The sequence below is a fragment of the Chenopodium quinoa genome, unplaced genomic scaffold (genome assembly GCF_001683475.1).
Source record: "Chenopodium quinoa cultivar QQ74 unplaced genomic scaffold, ASM168347v1, whole genome shotgun sequence".
NCBI lineage: Eukaryota > Viridiplantae > Streptophyta > Magnoliopsida > Caryophyllales > Amaranthaceae > Chenopodium > Chenopodium quinoa.
In genome coordinates, this window is record NW_018744290.1 from 1,231,322 (window position 1) to 1,254,753 (window position 23,432).

General features: G+C 34.7%; 4 protein-coding genes across 4 annotated transcripts; 3 read left to right on the plus strand and 1 right to left on the minus strand.

Moving 5' to 3' along the window:
• The first annotated feature begins 1,496 nt into the window (after positions 1-1,496).
• On the plus strand, positions 1,497-4,454 carry LOC110695146 (probable gamma-secretase subunit PEN-2). The gene is made up of 2 exons (XM_021872369.1): positions 1,497-1,817; positions 4,036-4,454. The coding sequence occupies exons 1-2, from the start codon at positions 1,535-1,537 to the stop codon at positions 4,194-4,196; spliced, it is 444 nt and encodes a 147-aa protein (XP_021728061.1). The 5' UTR covers positions 1,497-1,534; the 3' UTR covers positions 4,197-4,454.
• Positions 4,455-5,179: 725 nt separating this feature from the next.
• Positions 5,180-6,309, plus strand: LOC110695145 (photosystem I reaction center subunit N, chloroplastic-like). The gene is made up of 3 exons (XM_021872368.1): positions 5,180-5,625; positions 5,835-5,960; positions 6,055-6,309. The coding sequence occupies exons 1-3, from the start codon at positions 5,335-5,337 to the stop codon at positions 6,142-6,144; spliced, it is 507 nt and encodes a 168-aa protein (XP_021728060.1). The 5' UTR covers positions 5,180-5,334; the 3' UTR covers positions 6,145-6,309.
• Positions 6,310-6,748: 439 nt separating this feature from the next.
• Positions 6,749-11,400, minus strand: LOC110695143 (probable polygalacturonase). The gene is made up of 5 exons (XM_021872364.1): positions 10,634-11,400; positions 8,710-8,830; positions 8,306-8,480; positions 7,969-8,039; positions 6,749-7,848 (listed from the first exon to the last, which is right to left on the minus strand). Exons 1-5 carry the CDS (start codon positions 11,084-11,086, stop codon positions 7,211-7,213), a joined length of 1,458 nt encoding a protein of 485 aa, XP_021728056.1. The 5' UTR covers positions 11,087-11,400; the 3' UTR covers positions 6,749-7,210.
• A 3,120-nt stretch (positions 11,401-14,520) lies between these two features.
• Positions 14,521-15,732, plus strand: LOC110695150. Its single transcript, XM_021872371.1, has one exon. The coding sequence runs from the start codon at positions 14,593-14,595 to the stop codon at positions 15,550-15,552; it is 960 nt and encodes a 319-aa protein (XP_021728063.1). The 5' UTR covers positions 14,521-14,592; the 3' UTR covers positions 15,553-15,732.
• The last annotated feature ends 7,700 nt before the right edge of the window (positions 15,733-23,432 follow it).

The window sequence follows — 23,432 nt, forward strand, 5'->3', positions numbered from 1 at the left end:
AACCAAAAACAATATGTAACAAAACGAGGTAAAAAAAGTTTTGAATTTTATATGAAGAGGCGGCTGGCGTCTAAAATTTCAAAAACAAAATATTATACACATAAAAACTTAACACATAAAAAAATTAACACAACAAAGTAACACATAAAACAAAAATTTAAACATTAACACAAAAAAATTATGTTATTCAACAAATAAATATATTACACATAATGTAAAAAATTTAAACACTATTTATTAACACAAAAAATTAACACATATGAAAAATTAACACATAAAACAAAAAAATTAAAAATTAACACAAAAAATTAAACATTAACACAAAAAATTCTGATTTTCAAAAATATATATATATATATATATATATATTAGAAATAAAAACATTAACACATAAAACAAATATATTAAACATTAACAAAAGAATTCTGATTTTCCAAAAAAAAAATATTAGACAAAAAAAAAAAAAAAAAAAAAAAAACCAGAAGTGGTGGGGCGCCTGGCCAGGACGCCCAGCCCCCGGTGGTGGCGTCTGCTCCGGCAGCCGGAACCAGGGGGCTGGCGTCTGACCTGGACGCCTAGCCACGGTTGTGGCGTTTTCCAGAGGCGCCACCGCCGTGGCTGGGCGTCCAGACGCCAGCCCCCTGGTTTCGGCGGCCGGAGCAGACGCCACCACCAGGGGCTGGGCGTCCTGGCCAGGCGCCCCACCACTTCTGGTTTTTTTTTTTAATTTTTTTTTTAAAAAAAAACCTTGCCACCGTGAGCCATCCTTCCCTCCACCGTTGTGGCCGCCAAGTCCTTGCCTTGCCGCCTCGACATTGCCGTATTTTCGGGTGATTAGAGTGTGGGTATGGGTTAGATTTTTTTTTTAGGTTTAGGGCAATAAGGTAAATTCAATATAGATTTGTGGGCTTTATGTGGAGATTTGCGGGCGATATTTAGCAATCCACAATTTTTGGATGATTTTTTTCTGTAGAATTTTGAATGACGAATGTTGATTAATTATAATTGTTTAAACTACAGATGATGATAATTATGATAATTGATAATAGTATAACTGTCAAGTTTTTATAATCATGACAGTATGAACTGAATTTAATTTATAATCATACCTTGCTCGTTGGATATTCATTGACTCAGTAGCATCTAATCTGCTATAACAGCATAAAGGCCATAAACTTTGGGCTCAATCTTAGTATGCACAATCAAGTTGTATAATCTAGAAGCAAACAAAGCGCTACTCCTTTTTTTTTTTTTTGGTTAAGTATTATTTTGGGTTGAAATTGATTTTGGGCTTGAATAAAAAACAGGTCTGTTCAGGTCCAAACCCAAATCGGACCTGGTTTTTCAGGTCTGACCCGGAACCGGATCTGTTGAATCAGGTCCGGTCTCCGGTCCTCAAAATTCACCAATTCAGGTCACGGTCCAAACAGGTCCAGTCTAGGTCCGGTCCGGTTTTGGACCGGTGTACACCCATCACAGCAATATAAATACAGTATTGTAGTAATTAGATATTGGTGTAAGGCAAAAAAGAAAAATGGAGAGATCAGGGGAAGGGGGTTCATCATCATCAGTCTCAGGAGAATCAACTCTTCTTCCTCTCCAAAATCCCAACATCTCAGCCAATTCAACGGCAATTAGGAGACCTCGTTGGCCGACGATCGACGGTCCAATTGGACTTTCTGAGGAAGAATCGGTTGTATACGCTCGCCGCTTTTACAAGTTTGGATTTTTGCTTCTTCCTTGGCTTTGGGCTGTCAATTGCTTCTACTTTTGGCCTGTTCTTCGTCATTCTCATTCCTTCCCTACTATTCGACGATGTATGCATTCCCTCTTTCTCTCTCCTCAATTTTGTCAAGTTTTTCTTGGAATTTCATGAATTGGGTGTGTTTAATTTGATGAATTTTGTCTGTTTTGATCGATAAATTTTGATGCCCATTTTAAATTTGATGATTTAATGAACTGGGTTTGCGTTTGATTTCAGCTTTGTTTAGTGAATTGTTGCATTTGTGATTGGGAATATAAGTAACCCATTTTAGCTCCAAAGAGGCAAAGATTACATGAAATGGGTTTGCTTATGATTTCAGTTTCCTGTAGTGCAATGTCCTCGTTACCCTTCTTGTCCTAGCTCCATGTTCATAAATGGTAGCTTGAATTAGTCAATTAAGTATACTTACTTTAATTTGGATGGTTCTATGAATTGGGTTTAGTTCAGCTTTGTGAAGAAAAATGCCCTTAGTGTTCATATTTTAATATGGATGTTATTTTCACATTTGATATCAGTCTGAGGAAACTTCGGACCAGTGATTTGATATTAGGGCCAATATGGTGAAAGCTTGTGTTTGTGATACTGTGATCCTGCGGCCGATTATGTGATCATGTCTGAACTATCCTTTGCTTTTCCTAGTTTTAGGGCATGAAAGTATCACATTGCCATCATCGATGTAACTTTTAAGGGCTTGCCAAACTAGGTTGCAACTGAAAATCTGGGTACAGCTGAGCTCTTTCATTGTTTGGGTCATCGCTTTGAAAGGATCCACACAAATCTGTAAGATAGTTTTTGAGGGATATGAGAACTCAAGGTGAGAGTTGAAACAACAAGTTCTTGGTCCAATCTGTCATAATAAAATCAATGATGATCAGGCTGTTAGTTGGATTCTTCTCAGTCATCATGCTTGAGCCTGTTAGTTCATAGGTAAGTTCTTATATATAGCGATGTTAATTTCGAAATAAACCTAGCCGATAAGTAGCTTTATCTGTCACTTCCGGCATATATTCTCTGTTGTTCTTTTTTATGGATTATGCAATCTATAGATGTCATGTTGATAGAGCCTAGTGTATATCATGGTTGTTAGGGAGCAATTGAATCCCAATGTTGCTGTTGTAGAGGACGGCCTTCATGGGCTCATGACTGGCACTGTGTTGGTGATAAAGAATGGTTATATAATGATTAAATCATAGAATATATCTGGTGAATGTAATATATTCCACGAATTATGAAAGAGGGAGTTGAGCTTAAGCAGGTGTCTTCAAGGGTCAATGTATCGCAACAGGGATTCAATAAATAGTTGTCTTTCGACAATAGACTTCTGTATATCTTGGGGTAGGGGCCTGAGGGCCTCCCTATGCATTTTAATCCATGCGACCATGCCTATACTAAGATCATGGGATCATCATAGATAAGATCTACTTATGCTGCAGCAGCATCGGTAAAGATGAGTCTGTAAGAAAAAACCCTCCCCCCCCCCCTCTTTTCTCTCTGCACACACACCAAATAAAGAGAGGCCGAGGAGGTGGAGAGGACTCGTTCTTGGATGTTGTCCTATATTGAAAATATCACTTCGCTGGAAAATTCCCTTTCTTCATCCATCCTTTGAATGGTCATGCTTTGTTCTTATAGAGTTATGGTTATCTGAACATTGCTCTGAGAAATTAGATTCTAGGACACATTCAGCAAATGTTCTGCTAATTGTGTAGGCTACTAAGGTTAAATAGATTTAAGCATAACATGTTGCTTATTCTTCTAGGACCCAGACTCCCAGAGTTTGTTAGATTTTAGGATATACACAAAAATATCCAGAAGCCTCAAGATGTAACTGAAGGAAGAAACCAAGTGGACATTGTGACAGGGAAGCTGTAAAATAACTGCATTCACTCTCTGATTAGTGTCTTTAGGCATGGATTATATTGCCCAGCTTCAAAGCATCATTTTTGCTACTCCCTGTTATAGCTTTATTGTGGCAGTTTCGCCAACTTTGTTCCTATTGCCTATGGGGAAAAGAGGGTTAGTTTCTAATACTTCGTATTACTGTCGATGCCCATTCATTATGCAATGGCTAGAAATCATGGAACGAGATCCTCCAACAAACAGAGCTTTTTTATTTTTTTTCAATGAAGAGTCATCGTGCATTTTCCATATAATAAGAATTGAAGCTCACTGTTGTTCTTTCAATACACCCTTCTCTGTTCCATAGTAATTGATGTTGCACTATTTCTCCAGGCTCATTTGCATTATTTAATAGCTCCTCTTTCCTGCAGATATTGTTGGATCAGCTATTGGGTGCTCAATTGCCACTGTACTGTTGTCTTCATGGGCATTAACATTCTCAATTGGAGGGGAACACCTTTTTGGGTCACTTTGGAACAAACTTGTTATGTACAACGTTGCTGATCAGTTAGGCTTAACAGGTTGGATGTAGATGTGTCTCGGAATTTCTTCTGTTATCACAGCAGATGATGTTGATAGCCCCCCTTTTTCTGTTACAAAAGATGTTAACACTGTGCTGAACCCTGTGTATATCGTGTATTCTTCTCCGAAAGTTTACTTTGTATGTGGTTTTATATGGATACTAATCATGGTTATAAGATCACTAATTTTGTAATAGCAGTAAGGTTGAGCTGCATTGTCTCTTGTTACTAGTAGTTATTGAAGTCTCTTGAGAATGTGTCTTTCCTGCATAGAAGGGGCCAAAACCCTCACATTTTCTTCATTTTTTTTCCTAATACATTATGATGGAGATGGTATAACATAAAAGGCTAGTATATGATATCAAAGCGGAGTACTTCATTTTTCGTAAATTTTATGAGTTCCTTTTAATAATTAAAACAAAAATAAACACATGTTAATAAACTGACCATTAAGTTCATATTAGGGGGAATTCAAGTAAACTATATTCAAAATATCCGGTATGCTACACGATTACATTTTAAACTAATCCCACAAACATAATTCTCCGTACTATGTCTTTTTTTATCGTAACATACTTTTTTACTTAAAAAGTTGCAAACTAATTGCGACATTGTTTTATGTGGACAATGATTCTCTCTATTTTTCTCATCATCATATGATTCTCTCTCTTTTTTTTTTATTATTATTTTTTTTAATCTCTTTCTATCATTCTCATCTTCTAAGATCTAAAATACCGTGTATCCCTTCATGTTGCAATTAAAAGAGAACGGAAAAAGTAAAATCATGAATTTCAACAAAATTTGTGTTGCCCTGAAATTTAGTGGCGTAACATATTACAATAATTACATATGATCATATTTCCAAAGTAAGACAGAAATGAGGAATAAGAAGCACATACTTTGATCCATTTCTCAGGGAGCCCCACAAAGGCAAGATACATGACCACAACAAAGATAATTTGCCAATGAGAATGAGGCAATCTCACCTTATCCACACTCTCACCACAAACCCTTAATTACATTTCATCTTCATCCCTCCACATCACTCCTAAACTCTTAATCATAAACCTTCCCTCTATCTCTCCTAATAACCAAAACACACCCAAAAAAAAAAAAAAAAAAAAAGGCTCACACAAAAACATTGTTAAAATGGCTTCAATGAACTCTAGTGTACTAGCATGCAGCTATGCCATCTCTGGGGCTGGGGGCTTAGAGCTTAGCTCGAAGGCGTCTTCGGTGTGTTGTGTGGCACCATCATCTTTGAATGGCAGTGACAAACTGCCTGTGATCAAGGCACAAGCTCAAAAGGAAGAAAAGGCCATTGAAGGAAGAAGAGCCGCTGTTTTCGGCTTGGCTGCTGCTCTTGTTGCCACTTCCTTCTCTTCCAATGCTAATGCTGGAGTCATTGAAGAGTACCTTGAGAAGAGCAAAGCTAACAAGGTTAGTTCCTTTTTTGTTTATCTTGATACTCCCATTTCTTCGTAACCTATGCCAAAAGTTAGTGTCCGCTAGTTTAGTTGGTAAAGTTTTCCGAGGTGGGAAGCACCCCCTTAATGGCAGGCCAAGCCGGAAAATGGGGTCAAACTCAGCTCGGCCTATATATGATGATCATACTTATTGACACAGATGATGTTAAACTGTTTTATCAGGAATTGAATGACAAAAAGAGGTTGGCAACAAGTGGAGCCAACTTTGCAAGAGCATACACAGTACAATTTGGAACCTGCAATTTCCCACAAAACTTTACAGGCTGCCAAGATCTTGCCAAGCAAAAGGTTTATTATACAAATATAGTAATTTAGTAAATAAATTTATCAATATTCAAACTTATAAATCTACTAACACCTATTTTCTGATTATTGATTGCAGAAAGTACCCTTCATTTCTGAGGATTTGGAGTTGGAATGTGAAGGCAAGGACAAATTCAAGTGCGGTTCTAATGTATTCTGGAAGTGGTGAAATGTATAAAAACCCTCAAATTCATTTTCCCATCTTGTTGAACGTTCTAGTTTCAATCTCATGTATCATGTACTTATTGTAAAACCGAAAAAGACGAGGGGTTAAGTATTGATTAGAGCAAATTAGTCCATTGCGCGTTTTTGTGAACTGTAACTATTTCTTGTTTCAAATTTGCTACTGCCCAAAGCGGCATACATGTGGAGATGATAACTATATAATCATTGAAACCTAATTAACTTGAAAGTCTGTAATATAATACATCATATTCGGGACTAACCATCCAAAATTCACTAACACACTACTACACTAGACCACTAGGGTAAGCATACTCGTATACACTAGGCTAGTTTGCCCATTCTCATTTACGGGATTTGGCCTTCCCATTTTTCCATCCTCACTGTCCTCCTTGCTTGGCTGAGGCTCTTCCTCATCGGAATTGGCTGCTGGCACAACAGGTGGAACCGTGGAAGTAATGGTTTATAATTAAATTTCTCAATATGCTACTATTTATACTTCGTATTAAATATAAATCACATATACCACATACACATATTTAAGGATCGGCAGGATATATGAGCTAATTCCAGACATATATAGACCAGACTTTGTAAAGATCAATAGGAACTCATTGGTAATTCATAATTAGATTTCTCGGCTCTGATATAATTTCTACTCAACATGTACAAGTATCGATGTTTGTATTTCTCCTTGAGATGAATAAGTGTTCCAAAGTCATCACAAGTTAGAAATGTGCAAAAAATTGAACGAATAATAATACAATTAAGCGAACCACCGGGCTGGAATCTGTATCTGTCATAAGAAAAACTTGGTGGTTTCTAAAATCAGAAAAGCTCACTTGGCCTGGAAGGTGCTGGTTGATGTTGCATCAGTAAAGATATTTTTTCTGCTTCTGAGCCCTCAAAGTATGGTATGATACTGTATAAGCCAATATCTTCAAGCCTCTGTTGTGTCTTCAAATTTTCACCATTATGAACTTATGATCCTTTTTGACATCAACTGCAGGAAATGATTGAGAAGCCTGATAACTTGGGAACTAGTTTAACATTCATGTGAACCCACATGATGATGATGATGAACTATCAGCTTGAAACTGAGGACATGGAGGTGGAAACACCTCGCTTGCAAAACCCGAAACATGTTCACAGTGCCATTTAGCTGACGGGGGGAGGCCAGAAATATTTATGTTTCTCATGCATATACCTTCATAGGGTGAACCCTCAATGCCAAGTATTTCAGGTGCTCTCTTTGAGTTCAAGCTAACTACATTACTTATAAACACCTTACTAACTTTGGGAATGGCCTTTGGGTCCCACTTGTCATCAGAATGATCATTAGCACCCCTACTGAACTTAATGGGTATTTTTACTCTATCCAATCTTAGGTTTGATATTGAGATATTCGTTATGTATCCTCCTCGCCCAACATCAGTTTTAATCCTGACCCCAGCCGCTGAATTCCAGACATGAATATTAGCAATGGTTATGTTAAATATTCCACCAGACATCTCACTACCTATTCCAACACCTGAGCATGTTGGAGTTGTGCCAGAAATTCTTCTCACTATTATGTTTGAGCTGGGACGTGCCATAGCAATGCCATATTGATCCCACCCACTCTTCACAGCCACAAGATCATCCCCACTCTCAATGTAACAGTCTTCAATGCACACTTCCGTGCTTGAATCTGCAGTTTCAATTGCCATTCTTGAATTATCATGGACAGTGAATTTTTTTTTTTTTTTTTTCGTTTAACATCGAAAAAGACAATAGGCAGAAAACAATTTGTAGAAATTTGCCACATTACCTGGGTCTATACCATCTGTATTTGGGGCATTTAGAGGAGCCAATATTGTCATCTTCCTGATTACAACATGCCTGAAGCAACAAAAAGACATCCCTGTGAATTTGCTAAAACTATGCTAATGCCCATCCTTAGGAATGTAGCATGTAGGAAGAACTCTTGCATGATAATTTTATTTGACTTAGATTTATAAATTTGGTGCCCTTATTTTCTAAGAGGGCAACAACTTTATACGGAAAAAAAATCAATAGCACCGCACTATCACTTTCATGACTCTATTTTTATGATTCCTCAAAGATCACTGCCGGCAATAGAATATGATTGCAAGGGCTGTACGAACCTGCAGTACACAGGATGAATGGTCCAAAATGGAGAATTTCGAAATGTGAGGTTGTAAATCAGGATATTATGAGAATTAGCAAGCTCTACAAGATGGCCTCTAGTATGCTCCAGTGTTCTGTTCCACCATAAATCCCACCACATTATTCCTTGTCCATCAATTGTCCCATTCTGTCCTGGAAATAAAACGGTAAAAAGACCAATGAGATGTCAACATATTGCTAGAAAATATCACAGCTTATAGTAAGGAACCAATGCAAACAGACAGACTCTGGTACAACTTGAAATTGGAACATGCTAATTTGGTAACTTGCTCATCTGATCTGAATCACTGAACCTTGTGGATTTTAACCAGTTCGTTTGAGTTAAGGTATAAAAAACTATAATCAAGGGGCACACTGATACCTGTAATGACAACATTGCTGATGGAGTTTCCATGGATGAGACTAATATGTCTGGCACCTAACCTCTCTCTTCCTCTTCCATATGATGGCAAAGGCTCAATGATCGGCCACTCCTTTGGATCCTACTGATACAAAAGCAAACTAATATTTAGGAGCAGCTGATTTAATAATTAACGCTAAACTCAATCACGAAAAACAACTTATAAAGTCAGTGCAGTACTGCAGTCCATAGCAACTCTTAAACATTCACTACGTAAGGAAAGTTGTAATTGTTGCTTAAGAAATAAATAACTCAGACTAAAAAAATACCCAAAAAAAAAAAATAATAAGAACAACAACAAAACTAAGCAGGAAATTACTTGTCCCACCCTAGAAAGTTTCTAGGTACAAGCATCAAAATTTCACAGAAGCGAGACCAGACGATATGGGCTTCTTCATTAACTTAAGTTCCAATTCCAAAGTTAAACCATTACTACGCCACATATCTAAATCAGAAGTTAAATTCCACTTTAAGAGAGTGGAAGTACTCAAGGCTAACTTGCTACAAAGTTGGAACAGTAATACATAATGTACTCAATTACTTCGTATATGAAATGTCATCCATGTAAAATATCCATGATAATGCTACCTACTTTTAATACTAGTAAATACATTTTTCATTGCTGATGTCCATTATCATTTATTACCATCAAGAGAGATAGTAATGAGTGGCAATAAAAATTAATAAAGAAAAATACACACATAAAAGTGGAAATGCAAAATTATACAGACAAGGCTCCAAATCATATATAGCAAAATATTATCATCAATACTTCAACACGTGATTATTGAACCTGTACCAAACAAGTTGAAGTCATTGAAAATGACAAGGTCAATACACAACTATGAACTATCAGATAAAAAAGTAAATTTACCACCTACTTTCAAATGGATATGAAAACAACACCTCTAAGTGAAAGTGAAATGATATTAGCAATATGGTTTAACCACATATCCCTGAACAACAATCATGGAGCATCACAAGAACCTGAGTGTGACGAAAAGTTACAAACATAACCCTCAACGTATTCAATGAAATCACAACTATGCTCTTCATTAATAACGATAGGTAGCACTATAATATGGAGTAAAGTAGTAAACAATATACCAAAAAAATCCAAATAAAAAGCTACTAAAAAAAGAAACAAAGTAACAACAGGGCAGCTCGAGATCCTAATCAATAGTTTAAAAATGGTCCGAACTCATGGTGACCAATATAGTAAGATACTATGACGTTAATTAGGCATAATTACCCTCAAATTTATGCAATGAAAGCGACATTGCTCCTAATAATCAATTAGATCGTGCTTACACTATCATAGAGCACTTGCAAAACTCAAAATGGAATGACCAAATCATATAAATCAATTAACTAGTAATTATTAAGACGACATCGTCGAGGATCATTAACCTTACTAATAGTAGCATATAACACCTTCAAATTGAATTACGTTTAAACAAGCAAAGACAACAATTCAGACCATCAATTAACCCAAAATAAATTCTTTAATTCAAAACTCAACCACTAATAACTTGTCCATGTTCTTTTATCTAACAAAATCAATCTACAAATCTGATCAGCTAATCAAGCATGCAACAGCATAATCAAACTCAATAATCTCTCTCATACATCAATCATATCTTATTTAAAAGTTAAGATCTCCAAATGCACAAATCATTAAATTTAGAGCATAAACTTTCACTATAATTATCAACTAAAAGCAAATTAAATCTCATGAAAAGCTAATCAAATATGAATTCAATCATAAACCCAAAACAATTGAGAGATTAAAGCATGCAAATCATCAATTACAAAAACCCAACTGAAAATTAATAAAATAAAAATCAAATCAAATCAAAATAATTGAATTATGAAGACTACATGCCTGAGATCCCAAAATAACAGCACCTCTTTCAAGAAAAAGCGTGAAATTACTGGTAAGATTGAAGCTTCCAGTAACCCATCTTCCTTGAGGAACATTAAGCTGGGACCCACCTTTATTCTCGAAACGTTTCAAATACCCAATAGCTTTACGAAACGCGTCGGTATTCGAAGTTACACCATCTCCAACACCGCCAAACTCCGTGATTGACACAAAAAACTTCCTCGGCGGGTCGGGCCGGAAGAACCCGGAACAAGAATCCGGGTCAACCCGTGACTCGGAGTGATTTGGAAGAGGCCAAGAAGAAGAAGGAGGATAAGAAAACGATTTAGTGGTAAAAGGGAGAGTAAAAACGGCAAAAGTTGTGAAAAATAGCAAAAGAAACGCCCATGTTGGTCGGCGAATAATGGTTCCGCCATTGAAGAATGCACCCAGTAATGGTTTTTCATCTTCCATTTGAAATGGGGGATTTTTATATGGTTGACAAATGTGGGATTTTAGGGATTTGATTTGGGTGTTTTTTAGTTTTTGGAGAGAGAAAATGAGAGGTGGGAAATTGGCGGATTACATGAGGATAAAGTGTGGGAAAAGAAGAAAGGTGGCAATAGTCAGGCACTCAAGCAGTAGCTACTCTAGCTAGTAAATGAAATGGTGCAACATTAAAAGGGAAATGGTTGAGCAAAGCCAAAGGCTCGAGGAACCGAATTTTTTTTTTCGATGAATTGAAATTATTTTTGCTGAATTGAAATTATTTTTGCTGAATTGCTATTATATTTTTTCTTTAAGTTTACTGATTTTTACTGAACTAAAATTATTTTTCAACTTATTTTTTATTGAACTGAAATTAATTTTACTAAACTGAAATTATTTTTACTGAATATTAATTTTTTAAGGTGAAGTGAACAGATCAACAGGGCCTTAGTTTGAACAACAACTCTTGTATACACTTGATTTATAATACTCCGTAATATTAATGTACATGAAACAGTTTTACGATAACGTTTAATCAGTTCAGAGAAACTTTTATTATCATAAACATTACTCTACTTTATTAGTAGTATACGAAGTAAATTCTTTAGTCCATTACTCTTTAAGTCTTACCACATATGTAGTACGGAGTACTAAAACAAAGTGATATTACTTGTAATTGTTTCGGAGTATTGTAATTTACATGCGCAATTCAATTTATAAAGGGTAATATGCAGTGCTAAGGGTTGCATATATGTAAACATTAAATACACTTTCTAAAATAATATAAATTAAGGATTGCAGAACAAAAACACGCGTAAATCAGTATAATTAATACGTACGGAATGTTTTTTTTTCTAAATCTTTCCTTATTTAGTTTCTTATATATAACCCTTGTAGCATTTTCCTTTTATAAATCGTAGGTACTTTGCATTAGATGATTCACTACCTTAAGTCCCGTGCCACGCACGGTTTTAATTAAATTCTACATACAACAAGTAAATTATTATAATAATTTTAATTCAACAATAATGTACCAAAAAATTATCTTTAACAAAAGCTTGAATTTTAATTTATACCAATAAAACATTGGATTGTATAAAAAAATGATAATAGAAATTAGAAGATATAACGTTCTATATAAGAAAACAAAAATATTTTAGTATCCATATACGTACTCATATGCATTTGTCTCTATTCTGTTGACACACTACTTTGACTGGCATAATATGAAAATTTAGGTTATTTTATTTTTTACTTTAGGTTGAGTTTTCCAACATTTATTATATAACAAAAAGGTTAGATTTTGTCCACATGAACGCTGTGTATAATCTTAAGATTTATACGAAGTATGCTAACAAAATGAATTTTCTTTTTTGATTAAAATAAATTTTATTATCAAATGCTGAAAGTTGGAGAAAAAAAAAATGATAAAAATATAATAAACTTGGATAAAAATATTATTCTAATACCTTTTTTTTAAAATCATTATTAGTATTTTTTTTGTAACTAAAAGTTTCCTAATTTATATAAAAGATATGTAAATTTTTTTTAGTATATATGGATTAAATATGTTGTCAAAATGGAAATCTGCTGAGTTATTTGGATTATATATGTTGTCAATATGGAAATTAGTATTATTATGGGTTATAAAATTGATGTCATTAAAATTTGGCCAAAAAAAAAGAAAAGAAGAAAAAGGCAGGAAAATTTCTAATTTCGCCTTTACTATATAGTTATTGATATAATAATATAGATTTATGCGTTAAAGTCAATTTGATGCAATATAACGTAATTTTTTTTTTTATTTCGTACCATAAATTAAATCCATGTGGTTCTAATATATCAGAAAAATATCACAAATAATATTAATATTGGTAGTAAGAATCTTTAATATAATTTCTATTATAATATATAAACTAAATATGTACAAAATATAATTTTATTGTCTGAAATGAGTTGTCAATTAAAAAGATATAAACAGAAAAATAAAGTTAACATATTTTATTTTATTTTTTTGGAAATTGTTTTTTGGAGGAAAAAAACGACACCAAAAAGTGACATATGTCATTCCCAATGTCTGTTTTAGTATTATGTTATTGATTAGCGCACGATTACCGTAGAAAAGTTCCTTCAATTAATTAAAGGCCAAGAGTGTCGGTGTTGGGCCTTGCATTTGCATGAATTTGGATTAAACAGTTGAAGTGTTTGTGTTGTTGGGCTGTTCACGGGCTAACTCCCACAAAAACGAATAAAAAAACTCCATGGAGCAACAAAATTATGATTCCCCCCTTATCCTACATGTTTTAACATTTGAAAATTAGACATTATAGTATTTCTCTTACAATTTACAGTATTGTTCTAATTTTTTTTCTCTTCAATATATAAGATAAAACTTAAAAATATGATCAAATGAAATCTTGTTTGATTTGTCTCGATTAGTAATTTTTAGAATATTAAAATTTTATAACTTTTACAGTACTAATACGTGATTAGAGATATTAATCCCTACCTTTAAAAAGTATGACTAAACACTTATAAATAGTGTTGAGACAATTATGCCCATTAAAATGTTTATTTACATGTTTATCCTTAAAATAAGACTCTCAGGTATGACTAGATATGACGTGCACATTGCGAGCGTTAATTAGCCGACCTAGTAATATTAAAGATTTAAAATGTACTTAGAGGAAAATGGAAAAGACAACAAGTTGTCATTATTGACTTTTTTAGCCTGAACTCGATTGATTTTTATATACTCTATATGAATCAAGTGTTGAGCTGCTGACTTAGTGGTTAGTATAAAACATTTCCAAACCTTAAGCTTTAGGGTTTACTCCGTAAATCCTATTAAGGTTACTTTGAGGATAGAGATTACCCTATGCCGGTAAAAGACATAGTGTAGCCGTCCTATTTCCTCACCCCCACTATCAAAGAGTCTAGCCCACTAACTCAGGCCATCAGTTTCACGTATGAGATGTTTTGTATCGATAACACAACTCTTCTTAACTAAAAAAAAAATATTTGTTTTCACTCCTTGACCAATTCTATTGTTTTTTTTTTAAAAAAAAAAAAAAACACAAAATATATATACTACCTCTGTTTCATGTTATTTGCAACGATTAGATATTTTCTACTCACACTTTATGTCAAATTGTTGCAAATAATATGAAACGGAAATAATATATTAAAAGGAAAAAAAGAAGTCATTATCATAATGAATAGAACTTTTCTTGCATTCGCATTAACATATTAGACATATTATTAATTTCCTTTTGATAATAATTGATAAGGATTTTGGTCAAAAATTCATTAATCCAGTCAAAAGAGAAGCATAGGAAACTACTCACGTAGATCATTTGATATAATTTTCCAAGTCAATGAAATGATTTGTATCGATCCAATCAACTCCATTATATATTATGATACAAATTAGAGCCTTTTAGAAAATAACCCAAAAATTTATCATCCAAAATCACTTCCAAACTAAAGTCATGGATGTTGAGCAAGAGGATTTTCAATCCCTAGGATTTTTTGGCATCTTGAAAAAATCATTGAAAACTATTGTGTCATGGCCTAAAATCTTTTTCCAAATCACCCTTGCTTTTATTTTCCCTCAATATTGTCTTTTCTTCGCCAACGATGGAATTTCTAAGTTTCTCATTAACAAGATGATTCATGAGTCCATGATCAACCAAGATGGTTCTCCGTCTTTAAGCAATGTTTCCAACTCGACCTCTTCTGAATGGGCTATATATTCGATTATCAACATGGTCTATGTTGTACTTTCTGTATCCTTATCTCTACTTACCACCTCAGCTGTCGTCTACACAGTTGCTTGCATATACACGGGCAAGGATTTCACCTTTAAAAAGGTCGTGAGTGTGGTTCCAAAGATATGGAAGCGGCTCATGATGACTTTTCTATGCCTTTTTTGCATAATGTTTACCTACACTTTTATTCTTTCCATAGTAGCAATCGTGTTCGCCACGTTGTTTTACAAAGCGGGGATAGGAATGGCCATAATAGGGTTCATCTTTGCTACTTTAGCCATGGTGGGATTACTCTTCATGGTTATGATATGGCAATTGGCTAATGTTATTTCAGTATTAGAGAAGTATTATTGGTTTGAAGCCTTGAAAAAGAGTAGAGAGTTGATCAAGGGCAAAATGGGAACCTCATTTGCTTTACTTTTGGTGCTAAACCTTCTTGCAATGCCATTTATGGTATTGCTTCAAAAATATTATGGTTTTGGAATTATAGAGAGAACTTGTGTTGGTATAAGTATAGTAGTGTTAGGGAGTTTGCTTACCCTTAATAGTCTTGTTGCCCAAACAGTTTTCTATTTTGTGTGCAAATCATATCACCATGAAAGTATTGACAAATTCTCATTGGCTAAACATCTTGACGAGTACCTTGGAGAATATGTGCCTTTGAAGGATGAAGCTGTGTAAGTTAAAGATCTTCAAGTATAACAAGAAGCCAATGCAAGAAGGCCGAGCACATCGATAATTTATGCACGGATTGTGTGTGTATAATAATATAAAATTTTGGTTTATATATGGTGAACAAGATGTGTATCAGTGTATTTGTTTCTGGTAAAAAATAAAATTGAGTAAGTCATTATGTTTGAATTCGTTCATTTTGTACAAAAGAGTGCCTTAATAAAAGTTGCTTTAATTAAAAAAGCGTACACATACAAAAACAAATATTGATCAAGTATTCGCCAAAATTTAATCATCCCAAAGTTATATTTTACTTTCTAAAACAAATGCTATCCCATGAATCGGGCCATGGACAAATAAGCATGCATGCCATGAACTTCAATTATGTCGTTAATTGATAATGCTTTGATAGTAGTATAAACTCTAAACTATTTTCGTTTTTACTCTATCTGTAATAATTTGCATTTTGCAATAGTAGGTGTTTGGGGCCAATTTAGTCCAATTGGGCCTAGTCATTAAATGATCCAATTAAAAGCCCAAGGTTAAGGTTCAACTCTCCAATTGTGCTAAAGTCAAGATCAGTCCACAAGGCAAGTCAATTGGGCTAAGGCCCAACTTCTCCATATATGCAAAGGTATAAAAGCCATCAATGTTACATTTGTACATTCATTCAAACAAAGCCTCAAGCAATTAATTCTCTTGCATAGCATTCTCTTTCTACACACTGTACTGACTTTAGCATCGGAGGGGCCTTCCTCGGCAACACCCCGAGGCTAGTTTACGTGTGTTTAATGTGCAGGAAACCTTCGGCCCAACATCACTTGGACCGAATCCAGTCTTCTCCACCTCATCGGACCTTCGACAAGGTCCCATTGTTTTCACACGAAACAGTAGGTATGCCGTATGCAAACTTTAAGGAAAATTATCGAGTAGGGAGCAAAAGTGAATTATTATTATTATTATTATTATTATTATAATAGTCCCTTTTATCCCTTATTGTTGTTCCTATTTACGGAAATTAAGAAATTTTTTCTTTCCATTTTTAGTAAATTTTTAAGAGTAAAATGACCACCTTACCCTTACTTTTTTTTAACTGTGTTTAACATCTTATAATTACACTTACTTACCCACTAATTATTTCAGTAAATTTAATGATTCCCACCAAAATTTAACCCCCTCCATCCCTCTTTCATCAACAATCACTCATCTCCCCAACTACCCCATTAAATGAATTGCATTCAATTCCTTTCGAAGATGCTGCCTAGTTTGAATAAGATCTGGAGAATTCTCCAGAAATTCAACACAAACCCTAGCTAGATCTTCTTTGGTTTTCCCTCTTCTCTCTCCTCTTTGTACTTTCTTCTCCCTCTCATTTTCTTTGTCAAACCCTAAGTTCAATTTCTTCTTCTCTTCCAAAAACAATGAGTTCTAACCCAGATCCAAATGAGTCCCTTCAAGGCAGTGAGAAGAAGGCTGACCCTCCCTTTACACGTTACAAGGCGCAGCGAGGAACTGGAATCATGAAACAAGTTCGTTGGTGCTCTGCTTCGTTTTCGAGGTTCACCCTTGGAAAATTTGGGGCGAAACTCGCTGAGTACACTTCGAGTGATGAAGAAGATGAGCAGGGTTTATGCGCAGATGCACCAAAGAAAGAGGCTTTTCAGCTTATAGTGGGTCTAGATCTGTCGGCAAAAGGTGGTCAGAAGGATGTTGCTGCCGTTGTTCTGAAGGAGGGCCCTTCTGAGGTGGTTGTTGTGAAGGAAGACCTTTCTAGGGAGCCAGATCTGGTGGAGCTAGGTGGCCCTGAGGCATCCATTGTAGTGGTGGAGGTTCCTAACTCCCCTGAGGGGCTAAATGAAGTTTTCCCTGAGTCCCTTAAGGCTCCGGACACCGATGGGTCCTCCAGTGGGAAGAAACGAGTCATATCCATTTTTACTGAGGACTACAACGATTGGGATCCTGCTTACCTGGCCTATCTAAGGGACAAATACCCTCATGACTTCCCTCCCACTAGCTGATATTGCAGCGTAACTATTGCTAAACCCTACTTGTTAAGTGCCTGATAAATTTTGATTTGGTTGCTTTGATTTCATTTTGATTTGGTTACTATGTAATTTTTGGTGGTCATCATTGTTTAAAAGCATGTTAAATGACTGTATGTGAGTCCCTACAACTGTTTCATGCTTGATTATGCTAGTTGACTGTGCTGGTTGGTTGTTTTTGCTGATCCATGTATTAGATTGGCTTTAAGTAGCCTGGTGGATTGTGGTGGATGGTTGTTTAAGTAGCCCGCTGTTTATGTATGATTGTGTTTATGATGCTGGATTATGTTGGATGGTTGTTTGTGTAGACTGCTGGACTGTGTTGGATTGTGTGTCTGCCTGTAGTTACTCAGTTCAGTTATTGGCCAAGGGAATGCATGATTGATGAATAATGAGCTATGTCAAGTAGCCTTTATAGTCACATTTGCTTGTTGACTAGTAGTTGTTGCAAGTCATTGCATGTGCCTTTGTGTATGAGTCCCTGATAAAGGGTTATGTGTATGTAAAAATTCCAAATGATGAACGGACTCACTTTGAGTTGGATGTGTAGGTTAGTTATGCTCCAACAAGTGCCTTTTAAACTTGTTGTTGAGGTAACAACCTACAACATCTCACTGAAACTAAAGTAACCTCCCTGATGGAATTCATTTTCAAGCTGCAATTTCACAATCATTCATTACAAAACCAAAAGTTACATGTTAAGAAATTAAAGGGCCAAATCATTCATTACATGACTGCCTAAAAATAAGAAAGTGTATTTACTAAACTACACATAACCAAACCTTAATAAGCATTAACAAAAAACAATAGCTTACTTAAGACAAAAACCTGTTGTGAGTCCTTGTTTGGTTATGTGTGGAAGTCATGTTCTGATTGAATGCTGATCATGAGTTGTACCTAGTCTGCATCCACCTCCATCTGACTGTAGTCTGCATTGGTTTGATCTGTTGGAATAAAAAGTGTGTTGAGGTGGTCAACTGCCTGTTGAATGAGTCCCCTTTCAACTTCCAACAGTCAGGTAGCAGACCTAGGTGGTCCAACATTTTCTTGCCCATATGAGGTGGATTGAAGTTGTTGCCTCCTTGTTTCTCTAAAATCTTTTTCATTACTCCTTGCAAAGTGATCCATGTGTACTTGTTCAATATTGTAACAAACCACTCATATGCTTCATACACTTTCTCTATTAGTTCATCTATTGTAGTGGGAAAGGACTGGTATTACAAAGATTGAATGACCTTGAACAACCAAAATCTAGGACATTAAGATCTGGAGATTGAGGTGGTTGAAACACCACTTGAATGTTAAAACCATTAGCAGTACATGCTGCAATGAATTCCTTATCCTTGGTAATTTGATGTGGCTTTGCATTATCCCATTGGATGAATATGTCTTTAGAAAGACTAGGATGCCATTACATGTGAATTGCTCGAATGATGTTGTTCATGAGCATTTTCTTGATTTCTTCTTTGGTCACACTTTACACTACCTTTGTCCCCATGACCCCTGCATCTTTGTTCTTGCTTTTCTTCTTAGCCCTTTGCTTGTACGTAAATGGAAAAATACCATACTTACCATCATGTAGCATATTTCCATTGATGTCATACAGTGGCTTACCAATCATCCCCATAAAACATAGCTTTAATTTTGTATTTCTTAGACTGTTGACATCTGTAGGGGTTTTCTTCCTTTGGTAGGAGGTAGAACTTCCTTGTTTTATGGTTCATATAGAACCATTTTTCATCTATGTGTATAACCTGTTGCATGTCCATGAAAGTTGGATCCCCAACTGCTGGAATAGGGTGAATATGCCCTAATGCCCACTTCAGTCTAGCCACTTTGTGATTTGATGTGAGTACAATGCTGGATGGTTGGTGCTTGTATGTGTTCTTAATCTGCCCTTTTTCTTCAAGTTATGGAGAAATCCATGTAACACTTTCAGAGCAGCTGCATAACTCCTTTATGTTGTCCTTTTGTATAATGGCACTGACTGCAACCACTCATCAGAAATATCTCTTGGCTTGGGACCAGTTTTTTTGCTCCTGACATCAATGACATTCCCTTGTGCTATACTTTGCTTAACAAACGGCCATACAATCAGTGACGTGCTTCTGTGAATGCCATATTTTCTTGCCATTTGTGACAAAAACCCTCTTGTTAATTCCCCACCATGCATGTTCAAAAGTAAGTCATCAACCATTTGGCGTTTTTGCTGCACAATTAACTACTTCCTACTTGTCACATATGGTACCGCTTGTTCTTCCCCTTCACTGTTGTCCTACTCAGCATCATCATCCATGCTCTCATCGTCATTGTTGTACTGAACTGGTCCCTCATTTAGTAGCTGCTCTACATCAAAAAATTCCTGATCGAAGAAATCTTCCATGTGTTTGGTGTCCTTTGTTTGTTGTTTTTGCAGATTTAAAGGATGGTGATGAAGTTTTTTGGCTGTTGAAATTTTTTTGAAGTGGTGATGAAGCGGAACCCTAATGCTGCCCTTAGTTTAGGACTAATTTCAGTTTAGGCAATTAATATTTTGACTAATTATGAATGTAATTAATGGGTTTCTTTTGAACAAACTTAAACGTGTAGTTAATGCCCATGGTGGGTTGGTTTGTAATGAATGTCAACAATGAATGCTCTCTGCCTTTTTATATGAGGCAGATTTGGTTTTAATTATCCCTTGGAGGGAAACATTTGAAGTGAAATTGGAAAAAAAAAATTCAAAGTTTTGGTGAAAATCTGAAATTTCAAAATTTTCCAACAAAATTAAGAGGGAAAAGTACATTCCCTCTTCTTTTGGGACTAATTTCCAGCAAAAAAAAAAAAAAAGAAAAAAAGGGACCACCACTTTCCCTCCTTTTTCCCACTTAATTAAATCCACCCAAAAACAAAAAAAAAGGGGACCACTTCTTTCCCTTTTTTTTCCCACTTAATTAAACCCACTCAACCTTAATTAAACTCCACTAAAAGTTTTGCCTAGGAGTTCGCAAAAAGGACGTTTGGTGCAGATAATAGTGGGCGGAGGGAGTATAAAATGATGGTGTAGGTTTTGATAATAGGAAAGAGAGAGAATCCATTGTAAAAGTAGCAAGTTCTTATCAACGAAGAAAGTGTTATAAATGAATGTAATAAATTGTATATTACAAGTAATTAGAAACGAAGAAAGTACTCAAGTAGTACTCAATATATTAATGTAATTCGGTATTTTCGCCTACTCTACTGGCCCCTAAATCATTGTCCCATTAAGAATATCCGCGCTAATTAAATAGCCTAAGAAATTTGGGTACCAAAAAAAAAAAATAAAAAAAAATTAGCCTAACACCAATCACACAGAACATTGAATTTTGATATGGAGGAGTGGAGGACTTGGTTGTAGTGAAGTTGATGTTTCACACTTTCATGTTTGTCATCTATGACCAATTCCTTTGTTTTAATAACGACTCTTAATTTCCATCCTATCACAAATTAGGCCTTCATCCCTATGAATTCATTGAAATGTCAATAGTCCTTTGACATGAATATTCTGAAGTTCAAATTTCCTATCTTTTTGTAAATTTAATAAATGATTCATATGCGTTAGATAAGAGAACTAAAACTAAAATATTACGTATAAATATAAACATTAATGCGTGATTTTAACATACATTCCAAAATCAATATCAGAGTGATTTCCATTGAAATTGTTAAAAGAAATCATTTATAATTACGCTACTTTTTATCAAAATTCCTTACATATTGCTCATGCCATCTTCTTTAAATATGATTTTTTTATTTAGAACAAAACTGCTAATTGAAAAATACCATTTGTTCATAAATTGAAATTCAAATTTAACTCTCTCCTTTATTATTATTATTATTATTATTATTATTATTATTATTATTATTATTATTATTATTATTATTATTATTATTATTATTATTATTATTATTATTATTATTATACATAAGAAACTAAAAGAGTAGTCAAAGTCTTCGATTGACTTGTATTAAATTAATTGCATTATATTAAGAAAATTACATATAATTTATCGTCCCAAGCCTCAAGGCCCTCAACACATTTCAACCACTCCTATCCAAAGGCCCTCGTCTCGATTTTCCCTCAATCTTGCATCTTCCTACTTGATAATTGGGTATTTATGCCTCACTACAATAACGTGTCGATTTTAGGATACAGCCAAGTAAGTTCTCCATGGTATAACGATATTTTTGGCTCTATCTCTAAGGAAATGAGTACCTTTTTGCTTATGAAAACGGCCTATATCATATTTTCCATAATCGTCTCTATGATTTCCATCTCTACCATAGTTTATACAGTTTCATGTATGGGAACTGCCTTGGCTTTATTTTTTGTGATAATTCTTTGTGTTTTGCCAATTTTAGCATTAAAAATTAATGAACAATTAGTTTAAAATAGAATTGATATAGGAAAAACACTTTGTAGTAGAATTTTTATTGTGGTGTGGTGGAGTTTGGTTAGCCTCTTCGTCCTTGTTGCCCAAGCAGTCTTCTACTTTGTGTGCAAATAATATCATCATGAGGACATTGACAAGTTATCAATATGCGATGATCTTGAAGTGGACATTGGAGAATATGTTCCTTTGAAGGCTGATATTATATGAATTATACACCTTTGTAGTTGTGGGGTTAATACGCTACGTATTACATTTAAAAGTTTGCCTGAAGTACGCGGCATGCTAAACTATTTATGGGGTTACGTTGTCTCATTTATTATCAAACATGTATGTAGAGTGGAAGACTAATTGTGCGGCTTAAGCATGTTTTAACTGGTCATCTTATTATGTCGATCATGTTAATTATGATGATAAAGTCATTATTTGTTCTACTTCGTATAACATAATGACTTATACAATAAGTGATGATATTGTTCCTTAATTGTAAAAAAACAAGCTCCTTAATTTCATAAGTAAACTATCAAAAGAACTTGTTATCCAATAAATCTTGTCATTTTTTTTTTGTAACTCAAGTATTATTGATAAAGTTTATATATGCATATTTCTTAGAGATTAATTGAGGATCATGGAGAGGAGAGACGGTTTGTCCCTCCATCTTGCCCAAGAGTGACCAGGGTTATCGATCTTTGTCTCTTTGAATTATCACCTTCAATTTAAATGCTTAGAATGTTGTATTAAATAGCTAGTTGGACTCTTTTATGAGGAGGTAGCTTTCGCTTTGTATGCTTTGGTGTTATTGAGGTTAAACATAAATGTCTTCAAAAGGGCTTATTTTGTTATCTTTAATAATGATACCTGTTTCTAAATTGTACTAATTTTTTTTACAATTGGTTATGTCAATTATATGCTAGGATGTACTTATATATTACTAATTTACTACAATGTTTTTGTTCCTCGTAAATTAAACGCTAAACCTACTTTTCAATATCCATTGGTGAAAGACTAATTAAAATAAAGTTAAAGATATTTTTGATCAAACAAATTAAGTAGGAAAGGTAAGTGTGTGTTTGATGCGTTATTTTATTTTCAAAGACAACCCATTCTACAAGTAAGAAAATTCGAATAAACCTAAGCGACGGTGGAAGGAGGCCGTGCGAAAGGGGCCGTGTCAGCGCGTCAATTTTTATATTTTTTATTGTGTCGCTAAGACGTTTATAAGGGTTTTTTTTTTCTTTTTTCTTTTTTTTTATTTGTGTATTTTTACTTGTATTTTGAGGAAATGACCGTATATTCACTTTCAAGATGTACGAAAATCTTCAATTAAAAAAAAAATTATGAATATTTTAATTTTATAATTTGAGGTAAGGATTACATAAAAGAGAATGTATAATTCGAATCAAGTTCGTAAAAAGGTGCAAATATGATGGTTGAGGCG

Excerpts from the sequence above, each read along its gene's own strand:
- LOC110695146 (XM_021872369.1), top strand. The coding sequence starts at position 1,535 with ATGGAGAGATCAGGGGAAGGGGGTTCATCATCATCAGTCTCAGGAGAA. Across the intron at positions 1,818-4,035 it reads CTTCCCTACTATTCGACGAT|ATATTGTTGGATCAGCTATT; the intron begins GTATGCATTCCC and ends TCTTTCCTGCAG.
- LOC110695145 (XM_021872368.1), top strand. The coding sequence starts at position 5,335 with ATGGCTTCAATGAACTCTAGTGTACTAGCATGCAGCTATGCCATCTCT. Across the intron at positions 5,626-5,834 it reads AGAAGAGCAAAGCTAACAAG|GAATTGAATGACAAAAAGAG; the intron begins GTTAGTTCCTTT and ends CTGTTTTATCAG. Across the intron at positions 5,961-6,054 it reads AAGATCTTGCCAAGCAAAAG|AAAGTACCCTTCATTTCTGA; the intron begins GTTTATTATACA and ends TATTGATTGCAG.
- LOC110695143 (XM_021872364.1), bottom strand. The coding sequence starts at position 11,086 with ATGGAAGATGAAAAACCATTACTGGGTGCATTCTTCAATGGCGGAACC. Across the intron at positions 8,831-10,633 it reads CTGTTATTTTGGGATCTCAG|GATCCAAAGGAGTGGCCGAT; the intron begins GCATGTAGTCTT and ends TTGTATCAGTAG. Across the intron at positions 8,040-8,305 it reads ATTCATCCTGTGTACTGCAG|GCATGTTGTAATCAGGAAGA; the intron begins GTTCGTACAGCC and ends TTGTTGCTTCAG.
- LOC110695150 (XM_021872371.1), top strand. The coding sequence starts at position 14,593 with ATGGATGTTGAGCAAGAGGATTTTCAATCCCTAGGATTTTTTGGCATC.